The following is a 13,828-nucleotide window of genomic DNA, read 5'->3' on the forward strand; positions in this document are numbered from 1 at the left end:
AGCGCTGGCGAAGCTCATGTGATGTCAGTCAGCAATGGAACACAGATACAATGGCGCCGGCCAGTTCTTAAAGGGGAGGGTCGATCTTGCTCTCCATCCACATCCTGCTCGTTGCAACCTTGAATCTCGGTCTGGAGAGACCTGTACATCAAATCTGTTGGAAAGAACAATGGAGAGGTCCAGGGAAAGAGCTCAGAGTGCAGCCCCCACAATCTCTTCTAAATCGATACAAGGAAGGGCAAATCAAAATGAACCTGCAAGTGCTGCTCAGTACCCAAAACTCCTTCACACAGCGTTGAATCTCTCCAGAAGTCTCACTCTCTCAGAATGCGTGGTGCAAAAATGTCACCAACAAAAAAAGGCAGGAAGCGGTCGCCTTTAAAAAGCGCTCCCCCAGTCCCTTTCTGACTGCAAAACGCTCCCCTCAACCTGTCGTTGCTAGCGGCAGGCGGTAAAGGCAGGGGGCGCCACTCAATATCCGGTCCGGGCGCTACCGGGGCATTGCACACTCGACTGACGTCACGATCTGCTGGCACAAAAGATTGTGGTGGTAATGTTTAGCGCCGCCGCAAAATGTCTAGTTAATTGTGAGTGGCGCAAACATCGCCGCGCACGGGCGCTAGTTGCTTTGTGCCCCATTAGCGCCCTCTTAAGGCGCTAACGGGAGGCGCAAACCAACTGAATTTTCCCCCAATATCTTTGCCTTAACCAGCTAGTCTGAGGAAAGGCTTCTGCTTTTCACCACTGATGGAAATGTGCTTTCCTACGGGAATAACAGAAATATCAAAGCTGTCTCACAACAAAGGTGACTCCTGGTGGTGGAGCCACATAGAAACACTGACATGGATGCACAGAATTTCTGATACTCATTTAACCTTCCGCACAACTGATACAATGAAACCTTTTGTTTTATGATTGGGGGTGGAGGATGCAAAGAAGTAAGGAGAAATAAGAAAAGTTCACTGAGAAAGCAAAATATATATAAATAAAACACAGCAACATAGAACATTCTTTACCTTTATTCCAGTCACAGTATCAAGCCACAAGACCAAAAATGCTGCTCATTTAACTCCTTTTGCTGTAAACTTCCGGTTATTCTAAACATTTATTTAATGCAATTAGTTCCATTTAGAACAGTTGAGATAAACAAAAGTAGCCTGCACAGCTACTGATGGGAAATGTGATAGTTCGGTCAAATCCAGATCACATCTGTTATCAACGCAGAACTACATTTTAAACCCTTTATTCTTCAGCATCTTGGCTTGGCAATCATATCTAAGATGGGACAAACAAGTGGCAAAGTTAGCAGCAAAAGCTTAGAGAAGGAGTACAAGCCCTTCAGAAAGTTCATCCCTATGTATTTAATTCAACAGCTCAGTGCTGTATAAACACTATGGGGTCGATTTTCATTGACCCGTGGAATCGGGATTGGAGGCGTGCGGGGGGTTAAAGTCCCGAATTCGGGGGTCCTGACACCATCCCGCCCCCAACCCGCCTCCATGTAAGTTTCAAAGGAGGCGGGTACCCGCCCCGCAATGGGACCTGGCTACCAGAGGCGGGAAGGGATTAGTGCCAATTAACTACCTGTTAACAGGTAGTTAACAGGCAGTTTTTAGCCTAATCCCTATTTTAAATCATGAAGTGTGGGATTCCCGACGGCTCCAAACCACGCCAAGTTAGAGTCGTCGGGCCGTCGGACTTGGAGGGGTCGAGATGTCGGTGTTCAGGTGAGTGATGGGTGCATGAGTGCAAAGGTAAGTGTGTTTGGTGTGTCTAAAGTGTGTAAAGAAGTTTAAATTACTTGTACTTACCTTTACAGCCTTCCTTCCTCTAGATTTCGGGAGTCCATCATCTAACCAGCACAGAAAGCAGAATGGCTGCGATCTGTCAAAAGTGACAGTCTGCAGCTTTCTGTGCCGGTGAGATTTCTAACCGAGTCTGTGTAGAAGGACTCAGGTTAGAAGTAAGACTGTCAGTGTTTGACAGCTTCAAACAGCTGTCAAACGCTGATATTTCATCTGTCAAAACGCCTTGAAAGATGAAATTTCAGTCTGTGACGTCAACTGTTGCCGGGTGGCCCTTAATTGGCCTGCTGAGCCCACTGGGCGGGCTCAACAAGGTCAATCAAGTTAAAATCGTGTGGATTGGCCGCATCTCGATGGAGGTGGGACTACAACCCCGAAAGTTGTAGTCCCGCCTCCTTCCCGACTTCTGAATGAAAATCACCCTCTACGGGTGCTGTTGTTTCCATTGGCTGCCAGTGAAGCCAATAGAAAACACAGGGAGCTGGATTTTCCTTCACTATCCCACCTGAAATTGGGTGGGACACTGGCGAAAATTGAGTGTAAAGACTTACCACCACCATGTTCACAGTAATGGTGCGAGACAGCTAGAACAAGCCATGTAGTTGTTGGGAGCACAGAAAGATACGGAGCAACTATATCGACGGACGTCCCAGATTTCTCATAGCATTACTCAACGCATTTTCTAGCATGTATCGCCCAATGAGTGGCATTTAATTAGGGATTTGAACTTCTTAAAGTGGAAGCAATCAAAGACAAGTATTTTTGTCTCCCTGAGAAAAAATGAAACGTCACTTCATCAGGGAAAAGACAAAAGTGTACAATAACTAAACTGATTTCTGGGAACATATACTAAAATTGAACAGAAATGGGATTTTTAAATCAGTACGAATCGCACTCTCTTTCCTTTACATGCGATTGGAATTTTTTTCTCATCTTCAGAGCGGGATTACGTCATGGTGTTTTAGGTAGTTAACCGAGACTTCCATCAAGTGGGTACAATTCAAAATGGCAGGTTTCATGCACCTGATAATTAAACGTCATTTTTTGCACAAAACAAGATTCAAATTGAATCCGAATTAAGCAACTTGGAATTATCAGGTGCAGCCCATATTACTTCCTATTATTTAACTGGTTTGCTTCCGTGAGCTATAAATGAATCTCTTGACTGACAGGTTATGGTGTTAATCTTCCTTTTGATGAGTTTGTTGCGTTTGTCACGGAAGGATTCGCTATGCTTCACCACACTATTTTTCACGGTTGCAGTTTTCCTTTGTGCTGGTTCCTTTGTTATGAAAATCCTTCAATGTTTTTTTTCTTTCTTGTTGTGACAACTGGTTGGCAAAGTAAAATCTCAATATCTGCTCATGTTTTGTGGATCTTTAAATTAGAACCCTGACCAAAGAGACAAAACAAAAGTTCAGAAAACAGGGCTTGTCCCAAGTAGTGGTATAATCTTGATGCTTTGGTCAGGTATGTGTAATGATCTGGAGGATGGGCAGCAAATCCTGCAGACGTCTTTCTGGACTATCCACAAAACTCTTTGGGTCACTTTCAAGGAGGTGCCAGGAAATATTCAAGGCTGAGAGCGATAGATTCTTGGACTCTAAGGGAATCAAGGGATATGTGGATCGGGCGGGAAAGTGGAGTTGAGGTAGAAGATCAGCCATGATCTTACTGAATGGTGGAGCAGGCTCGAGGGACCGTATAGCCCACTCATGCTCCTAATTCTTGTGTTTTTCCTTTGTAAGATCCATCTCCAGTTAGATTCATCGCCAACCCAAGGGTGATCTGTGACTGAGACCAGTTAACTCGTTCCCCAGGGAAACCCTATGTGTGAATGTCATTTGAGACTGGGAATCAAAACTTGGGGATTCCTAGTGGAAAGTCTAATGCTATACAATCATAGCTCCTCTCCTTACACATTTATTACACCAGTTTTCCATTAACCTTCATTATTGATATCAAATAATGTAAGGAGGCAGAGAAACTAGAAAATAGAGAAATCAGGACTTCTTTTAAAACATATAAGGGAAACCTAGAAGGATACCAGGAAAAGTGGTAGCTGTTCTGGGCACGAGTACATTAAAAATTGAGCTCAGTCAGTACCTTGGTTGCGACTGAGACAGCAGTCCGACTGAGGATTAGTCGTACAGTTCTTGCTTCAGGAAGTGCCATTAGTCTGCAACCAACTCCCTGGACAGGGCTGGCTCAGGCTCAGGCGCACTGCTTCTCTGCAAGGACAGACAGTTGTTTGTTGACCAGTTTTCACAGCTGTAATGGCATGGGTGATCATGAGTTGCCTATCGAAGCTGCATAATGGAAACTTTCCAGTCCCAGAGCTAAAGTGGAAGGGTCTCACAACTCTTAAAGGGTGCAGCTCCTATGTAAAGAGGGTGCTTCATTCTTGCTGGGCATGCAAGTAGAAATGCCTGGTGAAAGACGTAGATCAGGTGTGTTTGGAGGCGCTTGTAGAAGAAGTGTAACAACAAAGGAGGGCAAGCAATAGTCAGACTGCTGGACAGGAGACAGGTGATTCAGGGCCATCCAGAGGACATGATGACAGATGAGGGAAAAGGTTAATAGCCTCAGGAAATCTGCCAAAGTAGGGCAAGCCAACATTGCATTAGCTCAAACGAATGGTTCTTGATGCAGGCCACTGACAGTTCACCCTGTTATACCACAACTTCCTTGGTTAAAACAAATGGACAGAAAACCATGCAGGCCGTAAATCACGCCCCATATCTGAAATCACAACACATGTTCCCATGATCAATGCTTTGCACCGAGAGCGCTAACTTGCAAAATTTACCTCATACAGTACTTGGTGTTTGTTGCCCTATGTGGAAATGCCTGGCAAAAGACGCAGATCGGGTGTGTTTAGAGTATTAAATCTGGTTGCATTTTATTTAATCTCTATAGAGGTTTCTTTGGATAGTGTAGAATAAAGTTATTGTAGATAAAAGGATCCGTGGTATCTGATTAGTAGAGTCCAATGTTGGTGAGGGTGCATTATGCATGCATGGCGAGGATTGTTCATGCATTGGGTGGAGGAGGCACCTTGATGAAGGTCTATTATGATCAAGCAACATCTCATCTATTTGTGTCACGATTTCCTAGAGTTTTACGGCCCGACCAGAAATGAGTGGCGATCCAGTCAGATGGGCCTCGCCCAATTTTATGACCGATCACCAGCACCCTTGCTGCTACAGCAATGACGCCCATTATAGTTTACCCTATAATGTCCATTATTCTACATTGAGCTGTGTTGAAGCCGTATCTCCAAGACACATGCACTTCAAGTGAGGCTCCTCACCGAGAGTGTGTAATTTTCTCTTGTGCGTGAACATTTTTAGATAAAAAGAAAATACACAGTATAGGTTAAGAAGTTATGGTGCATCTTTCAGTGCCTGATACAGAGAACATTTTGAAACAGTCAAACTTGTATCACAGCACTAATCACTGCTTTATGTAAGACTAATCATGTCGTTCAGTCAAGCCTGATAGTACAGAACCAACCACTGCTGACCCGGCGGCTGTAAAAAGCCAGGATGTGGAGAATCTCAATTAACTAAAGATTATAGAGGGGTACTTCCAGCTACGGGCCTCCTACGCAAAAATGATCTGCATGTGATACTTGTGGTTTGTAGATGCAAGTAGATATTAAAAGAGGGCTGAATATTTGTGGGTATACTCATGTGCATTTACATGCAAGAATCTATGAACGGAGAGATTACCCACAGAAGTTATCAGGTAACCAACAATAGTATGAAGATCTTTTGTGGCATTTTGATACTAAATAAATCCTCAGTTTCAACCAGTTTAAGCAGGGGATTCAAATGGCACCAAATCTTACTTCACAATGTGAAGTGAATATGTTTTCTTGATAGCTCAGTGGGTTTAGGTAGAGCAAGGTAAGGTACCGAGTCCTGTAAATCACGCAGTTCCCTCGTTGGTACCAAGTCGGTTTCACCTGGCGAGGGAAGAGAAGCATCAGTCACCATTCCCCGTTGCTGGTGATTAACCATCGTCTCCTGCGGAAAAGTGCACGTGCGAGCCTCGGGTGATGCCCACCACAGTAGAAAAACCTGCTAACATGCAAAGAACTGCTACTTGCACAAGATACCAGGGGCCTGCTGACACCTGTGGATCTGTACCACAATGGATCTTCAGGATGGCGGTTGGGGCGGTGGCAGGGTGGGGGGGGGGGGGTGGAAATGAGAGGTAAGTGGGAGGGGGAAGAGTCAAAATACAGGCTGAATGAGAATAAGCACTTGCAGTGTATTTGTTTCTGTAGCTTTGTTTTGCACTTTTTCATTCTAAAAAAGGTATATAAAAAAAGCATTAAATTAAAAAAAATTCAAAGGGAACTCTTTGTACCACACAGGTAACACTATGGTTATATGCATAGGCAATCCACCTAGAAGCAGGTATTTAATCAGACACCTAATCAGAGAACATCAAACAGTCAAGACTGATATTTCATTGGTCTTAATGCATCCTTGCACACTGAAACCAGTTATCCAACAGACAGTTTAAAAAACTGGCAACCGTCAAGGCTCTGCAATATTAACCCTAATAACGGCAAGAAGCAAGCTGCAGCCAAACGCAATAGACCCTTTCCAGATCATCTCCATTGAATATTTAAAATGTAAATATTCTGCCTTTACCACGACAGATAGCGACAGCCACTTCCACACCGTTCTAAAAATGATTGGTTGATAGCCAAGAAATATTTGTTAAAGTGCTTACCACATCACAAGAGTATTGTGATTAGTAGTGTTCATTCTAACACAATGCACCTTTCGCAGCATGTCCTGCAGTGTAAGTAGATATGATTTATTCACTGTAACAAGACACTGGCTTTTTTTGTACATTATCAGCCATGGTGGTAGGCCCTCATCCCCACTACCAGCATTGTATGCAACAAAATGAATGGCCATTCAGTGATTAGATCAGCAAGACAGAACAGCAGTAAGTATATGCTAACTTGTGAAGATATACATATTATATATAATAATGTACAGAAAAGGATCAGCACAGAAACTCCTTCATAAACAATGCATAATCAACTTTGAAGGGATAAAGAATACTGAAAATGTGACTTACCTTTGTGAAAATCTCTCTATTCCCCTAACTCAAACTTCATTTCAGTTATTTCTGGCCAATCTGTCCATGTAGGGAAAAGCTTCCACAAAATAAAGGTCGATTTGGCTTTTAGGCAACAGAACGACAGAGCATCTGGATGCAGCTCACTGGATTGAGGCCTAATATCGTGCCACCCCAGCCAGGGGGAGGGTAGCGATCGCGGAGGGCGGGGGTCCCAGGGTGGCAGCGGCCCAGATTATTTTTGTGGGGCCTGAAGGAACACTCCTGCTCCTGGCCCTACAAAAATAATTCCAAACTTCCCTTGGCTGGGCTTCTTCAGCCCCATTGCCTGTGGGCAATCAGAATCCTCGGACCCAGATGTGCCTAGTAAAATGGGATTGAAACAATACTTTGGATCAGATTCCTTTCAAACATAAATATCCGAAGTTGGAATTTTGTTACGGAATATTGACAAATTCAGGGAGTCCCCACAGGGCGCAAGGGTCAATTTCTGGACTTTGTTATTTGCTTCTACATTAATTACCTATACCTGCCTTTGCTATGTCCCTTTAATGATTATGATATTCTCCAAGTAATAGTTGATAGTACAGCTCACATAGATCACCTCCCCCCCTCAATGCTCTCTAAGCAGATGGCTATGGAGCACCTAGTCCAATATAAAAGGTAGGTGGGATGTTGAGTGATGGACACTGTGGTCTCCTGAAACTCGTTTTGATCACCTTTGGGGGTCGGAGAGGAATTTCCCAGAATCCTCCTTTCCCCTGCATTGGCCTGGGTTCTTTGTCCGGTTATCGGGGTCATGACGCTTAATTTTAACATGAGAGTACGGGACAGACTCGATGGATCCGCTGGTCCATTCCTGTCCGTCACTTTCATGTTCATATGAATCTCTGCCACTCTGAAAATATATTTTTAAACTCCTACTTGAGCATTATCCATTGAATTACAATCTTAAAACTATTAAGGTTTTATTTTTTAAATGAATTTATGTCTGCATAAGCGGAACGTCAGAACGCTTAACGTTAATATTGAGAAGAGAAATTTCTAGCTTTAAGAGTCTTAAAGTTGCTTCGTCAAACACGTCATAGAGTCATAGTCTTAGGGGGGGGATTTTAACTCAGGTGTCGTGTTATCCGAATTTCGTGTTTCCCACACGAATCTAAATGGATGTGGGAGATTGATGCAATTTTAAATTAAGTGGCCAATTGATTTTCAATGTGTGGGAAGTCTTTGCAAATGGGTTTCTCATGACTAAAAGTCCCCTCCGATGATGTCATCATTGCTGCTGCATTTAAGGTCCACAGCAAGCCTTCCTTCTGCAGACTGCCAAGCTTCTTGACTGTGCAGTGTGAGGGAGCTGCAGCAAACATGACCAGCGGGAGGGCAAGAGCATCTCCTCGCTTTGATGAGGCAGCACTGCAGGCATTGGTGGATGGGGCTAGGGCCCACAGGGAGGTCCTGTTCCCTTCCTCAGGGAGGAAGAGGCCTCCCACTCAGACCAAGGCAGTGTGGATGCAGGTGGCTGAGGAGGTCAACTCCTTGGGAGTCACCGCAGAACCTGGATACAGTGCAGGAAAAGATTTCATGACCTTCAGCGCACTGGAAAAGTGAGTATGAGTTTCCCATCACCCTCAATCTGATCCCCATTGCCTTTCCTCACCAGCACTCAGCTTTAGCAATCTCTTCCTCCACATCCCACTTGACACCGACATCCATGCACCCTTACCCATTCCCTCTCTCTCTATGCTCACATTCACAGAACTATTCCACCATGCAGCCCTCACACTCCCTATCACTCTGCTGCTTTGAACACAACTGACAACACACAGGGCGGGCCTTTGGTCTTGCAACCTCACTCCATCTTTGTCTCCTTCTAAGTATCTATGCTATGCAATCGCTACACTCACTCCTTCATTCTCACTCAACCTCCACTTGTCCCCCTCATTGCAGGAAAAGAGAGCTCACAAGAGAGAGCGAGCTAGGACAGGAGGAGGGCCACCCTCAATAGCCCACCTGACCTCCTGGGAGGAGGCCGCCCTGGAAGTCATCGGCATTGAGGATGATTTGCGCGTGGGAGACGGACAGACGGGTGCAACACAGCAAGCTGGTGACAGAAAAGTTTCCCATCTCTCTCTTTGATATTGCATGAGTCGCTGATAATGATTGTGAAGCTGTAACAGATGCACTTATGAGCCTCTGCAAAAAGCTATGTGCGCGTAGCCTTTGCATCACATCTCTGACTCTCTCCTTTACTCCCCCACAGGACCATCACAAGCATCCATCCCCCCTAGCCAGGAAGAAGAGGCTGAGCAGCCAGACTCCTCAGAGGAAGCTGCAACCTCTGAGGGCGCAGCGTCAGCAGAATTCAGCGCACCCACTCACACCTCGGTGGGACCTTCAGGACATAGAGTAGTGTTGTCACCTGGTGTATCACAGCTCACAAGTGAGCATCAGCAGATTGTGGAGACAGGGACAGCAGTGGAGAGTCCTAGTCGGAGGGCGCAGGCCTCTGCCAGCTTGGCTCAGCAGCATGTCGACCGTCTGCCTCTGGGTCCATCCATAAGATCAGAGGTGATGGAACTCCAGGCACAGATGCAGGAGTCTCTGGCAGGTTTTGTCTCTAGGGTCGCTGCGAGTGTGGAGCGAATGGAGGAGTCCATAGCGAACATGAACAGAGCCTTTGTGGCATCACTGGCGCATGAACGCATCAACACGGAAAGGATGGCTACCTCCGTGGAAACGATTGCTACCTCCGTGGTAAGGCTGGCTACTGCACAGGAGAGGAGGGCTACGGCCATGGAGGAGCTTAGTCGCCATGGTATGGAAAACATGGTCATTGTTCAGAATAGAATGACATCTCTTGAGGAGCGATGGGCATCTATTGAACAGAGAAACCAAACCTTCATGGAAGTCCTTCTGAGTGGGACTGCCATTGCAGATACAGGTCCCCATGGCCCCCCTGATGTGCAGCAAGGTGCTCTCAAGCCACTTGCAGGTGCGGGGGGGGGGGGGGGCGGGGGAGGAGCTGACCCATGAGAGGGAGGTTGGTGGCAGACCTCAAGGAATTGGGTTTCCTCTCCAGGCGCTCATACTTCCATGTCACTGCAGAGCCCTCGGTCAGAGCCCCACCAGAGTCCACACCCAAGTGAGATAGACGTCTCAACCCCTGCACAGCTACAGGAGCAGCAGACTGTTGACGAGCCCTCATAGGCTCGCCACCCCAGAGGATGCCCGCCAAAGGTGTCGAGACAGGAGCAGCAGGAAAGTGAGTAAGGGGCCTCCACTTCTGCTGAAGCCACAGGGGAACCACTACGTAGGAGCACACGTAAGAGGAAGATAAAGCACAAGTAGTCACAAGGTGTGGTAAACCACTTTTATCGTTCACTATCGTTACACTATGGTTATCACTGTTATATCGTTACACTATGGTTATCACTGTTTACACTGTTGTATCACTACACGAGGTCGCCTCCTGTCACGCTGTTATACCTGGGCTGACCACTGCTGACTCCGCCCATGGCTCCACCTACCTGCCCAGGTATAAAGGTGGTCGACTGGCTGGTATTCCTCCTTGTTGGATCCGATCACCCACGAGGGTGGGCTCTGTTATTTAGCCAATAAAAACCTATAGTTACTTTCTTAACTCGTCGCTTTTCATTGGATGAATTGATAGGTATATCACAAGGGTAGTCACTTGGGTGAAATTTGACGTATTGTTAGAAAAAGCCACCAGATTAATCATGTTAATAAAAAATCTGATGGCTACTGCTGTATTTGTGGCATGTGTCATTTCGCAAATGGGACTTTCACATTGAGGGCTTAGGATTATTTGCAATTGTCAGTATGCTGGTCAAATAGCAAGGAATCCGCAGGGTCTTGGCCATTGTCGATGCTCAGGTAAGAAGCTGCGAGGCAAAAGTGTTTGATTGACTAGGCTAAGCAAATCTGGCCAGGATGAGTGCATTCCTTGCATCCTGGGCAGCAATGTTCTCGCGTAATGCTGCCACTGGTTGATGGGCCTCTGCAAGATGTTCGTTTTCACCCTCCTCCTCCTCATCTGAGGAGGATATGTGAGGAGCCACTTGGTCCTCAGGAATCTGCAAGCCACGACGCTGTGCCATGTTGTGAAGTGCACAGCAAACCACGACGATTCTGGAGACCCTGGCTGCTGAGTACTGCAGGGCTTCACCTGATCTATCCAGGCATCTGAAGCGCATCTTCAGCAAACTGATGGTTTGTTCGATATTGGATCTGGTAGAAATGTGGCTGGAGTTGTAGCGCTCCTCAGCTTCGTTGGCTGGCCTCCTCAATGACGTCATCAGCCACATCCTCAGGGGATAGCCCTTGTCTCCAAGTAGCCATCCGTTAAGTTGGTCTGGCGGACTGAATAGCGGAGGCACACTAGACTGGCGCAGTATGAAGGAGTCATGGCAACCGCCAGGGTACATGGCACAAACATGCAAAATTTCCTTCTTGTGGTCACACCAGCTGAACGTTGAGGGAGTGGAAGCCCTTGCGGTTGACAAAAATACCTGGATTGCGATGGGGTGCCCTAAGGGCCACATGTGTGCAGTCAAATACGCCCTCTACACCCTTGGAAAGCCTACCAGATGAGCTAATCCAACTGCTCGCGCTGTGACACTTGCTCGATCCTTGGTGAAATGGATGTGATTGTGCGCGAGGGCAAAGAGGGCATCAGTTATCTGCGTGATGCAAGTGTGCGCGGCCGCCTGGGAGATGCCGCTGATGTCTGCTGCTGATCCCTGAAATGAGCCTGAGGCAAAAATTTTGAGTGCGGTGGTGACTTTGACGGCCACTGGTAATGCTTGTCCACCTGGTCCTCTGGGCAGCAGATCTAACTGTAGCATTGCGCAGATGTCAGTCACTACCTCTCACGAAAGTTGGAACCGCCTTTAGCACTGCTGCTCAGACATGTTGAGATAGCTGACCCTGCATCTGCAGACCCTGTTTGGGGGGTATCTCCTGCGCAGACGGGCTTCCAGGCGCTGGCCCCTTCTGGCCTGTGCAGCCTCAGGTGGGTGAGCAGCAGCCTGGCGCTGCTACTGCTGTTGTTCCTGGTTCTGCTGCTGACGCGGCTGGTGCTCGAGCTCCTCTAATGCCCAGATGGGAAGGAAATAAATGGCTCCCATTGAGGAAGCGCTGAGTGAAGGTGGCGAGAGGGGTTTCCCAGGAGGCCACACTGGAGAAGGGTGTGAGGCTCCAACCTTCCACAGGTGTGGTTAAGCCTTGTAAAAGTTGCCCCAAACCTGAGACCACTAAGTCCTGCCACCTGCAAATGATGGCTGATCAAATCTCCTCTTTAATGGTTGACCTGCAGTTGATGGTCAGCAATCCAATAGTGCTCCTGCCAGGTTTCATATTCGTGATTCCCACCAGGCGTGTTTTACGTGGGAAAAGGGTTAAAGTTGCAAGGGCCTGTTAAAATAGGATTATATAGGCCATTTAGTGGTTATTAAGGGCCTTAAAGACGAGTCCCGCCTGTTGGATGCGGGACGGAGTCGGGAACCAAGCGGGGCAGGGCGGGGGGGGGGGGGGGGGGGGGTCCCGCCTGCCAGTTTTTGCAATTTTAACCCCCCGCACGCCTCCAAGCCTGACTCCACAGCTCAGTAAAAATCGAGCCCATAGAGTCATAGAGGTATACAGCACAGAAAGAGACCCTTCGGCCCATCGTGTCCACGCCAGCCATCAAGCCCTGTCTATTCTAATCCCATTTTCCTGCACTTGGTCCGTAGCCTTGTATGCTATGGCATTTCAAGTGCTCATCTAAATGCTTCTTGAATGTTGTGAGGGTTCCTGCCTCTACCACCCTTTCAGGCAGTGAGTTCCAGATTCCAACCACACCTTTGGGTGAAAACGTTTTTCCTCAAATCCCCTCTAAACCTCCTGCCCCTTACCTTGAAACTATGCCCCCTGGTTATTGACCCCTCTACTAAAGGGGAAAAGTTCCTTTCTATCTACCCTATCTATGCCCCTCATAATTTTGTACACCTCAATCAGGTCCCCCCCTCAGCCTTCTCTGCTCTAAGGAAAACAACCCCAGCCTGTCCAGTCTCTCTTCATAGCTGAAGCGCTCCAGCCCAGGTAACATCCTGGTGAATCTCCTCTGCATCCTCTCCAATGCAATCGCATTCTTCCTATAGTGTGCATGTTGATATTCATGAAGCTGTATAACACCAATCCACTGCAATCTTTTCAATACAGCCAAGTGTAAAGATTTCAAATTGAAAAATATGCCGTTTAAACACTTAAAATTCAATGGGGGCAATCAGTAGTGTTATACGGGCGATACAGGATAAGCCGCCCATTATACATCCCTTCCAACTTTCATTTCCATTGACTTCAATAAATAGGAAAATCGGGAGAGGTGGATAATGGGCGGCTGATCCAATATCGCCCGTTTTACACGATTGGCCAAAATCAAAATTACCCCCAATGACATGAATATCTTTGCTGGTGACTGGCGCTGCATTTATATTATTACAGTAGATGAGGAGTTTAGACAGAGTGGATAGGGGGAGACTGCTTCCACTGGCAGGAGGGTTGGTAACCAGAGGACACAGATTTAAGATAATTGGCAAAAAATCCAAGGGGGCAATGAGAACTTTATTTATTCAGCGTGTTATGATGATCTGGAATGCACTGCCTGAAAGGGTGGTGGATGCAGTAACTTTCAAAAGGGAATTGGATAAATACTTGAAAAGGAGAAATTTCCAGGGCTATGGGAAATGGGCGGAGGAGTGGGACTAATTGGATATCTCTACCAAAGAGCCGGCACAGACACAATGAGCCGAATGGCCTCCTTCTGTGCTGTATTATTCCATGATCTGCTGGAGGAAGCCATGACTTAAATGTAATTTAAATCGCAGGCCACCATTCTATCTGACTGCATGTCGGCT

The 13,828-nt window shown here is 46.7% G+C and overlaps 1 protein-coding gene across 1 annotated transcript in view; it reads right to left on the bottom strand.

Annotated features, from left to right (window-relative positions):
* Positions 1-1,006: 1,006 nt before the first annotated feature.
* Positions 1,007-13,828, bottom strand: part of LOC147106029 (A disintegrin and metalloproteinase with thrombospondin motifs 20-like) — a 109,066-nt gene continuing 96,244 nt past the window's right edge. The window contains exon 4 of the mRNA XM_086008711.1: positions 1,007-1,275. Within this exon, the coding sequence (XP_085864837.1) occupies positions 1,250-1,275 (26 nt within the window). The 3' untranslated portion in view covers positions 1,007-1,249. The remainder of the gene's footprint in view (positions 1,276-13,828) is intronic.

This window comes from Somniosus microcephalus, chromosome 16 (assembly GCF_052327205.1).
Source record: "Somniosus microcephalus isolate GS21.2 chromosome 16, FLI_Smic_1.0, whole genome shotgun sequence".
Lineage (NCBI taxonomy): Eukaryota > Metazoa > Chordata > Chondrichthyes > Squaliformes > Somniosidae > Somniosus > Somniosus microcephalus.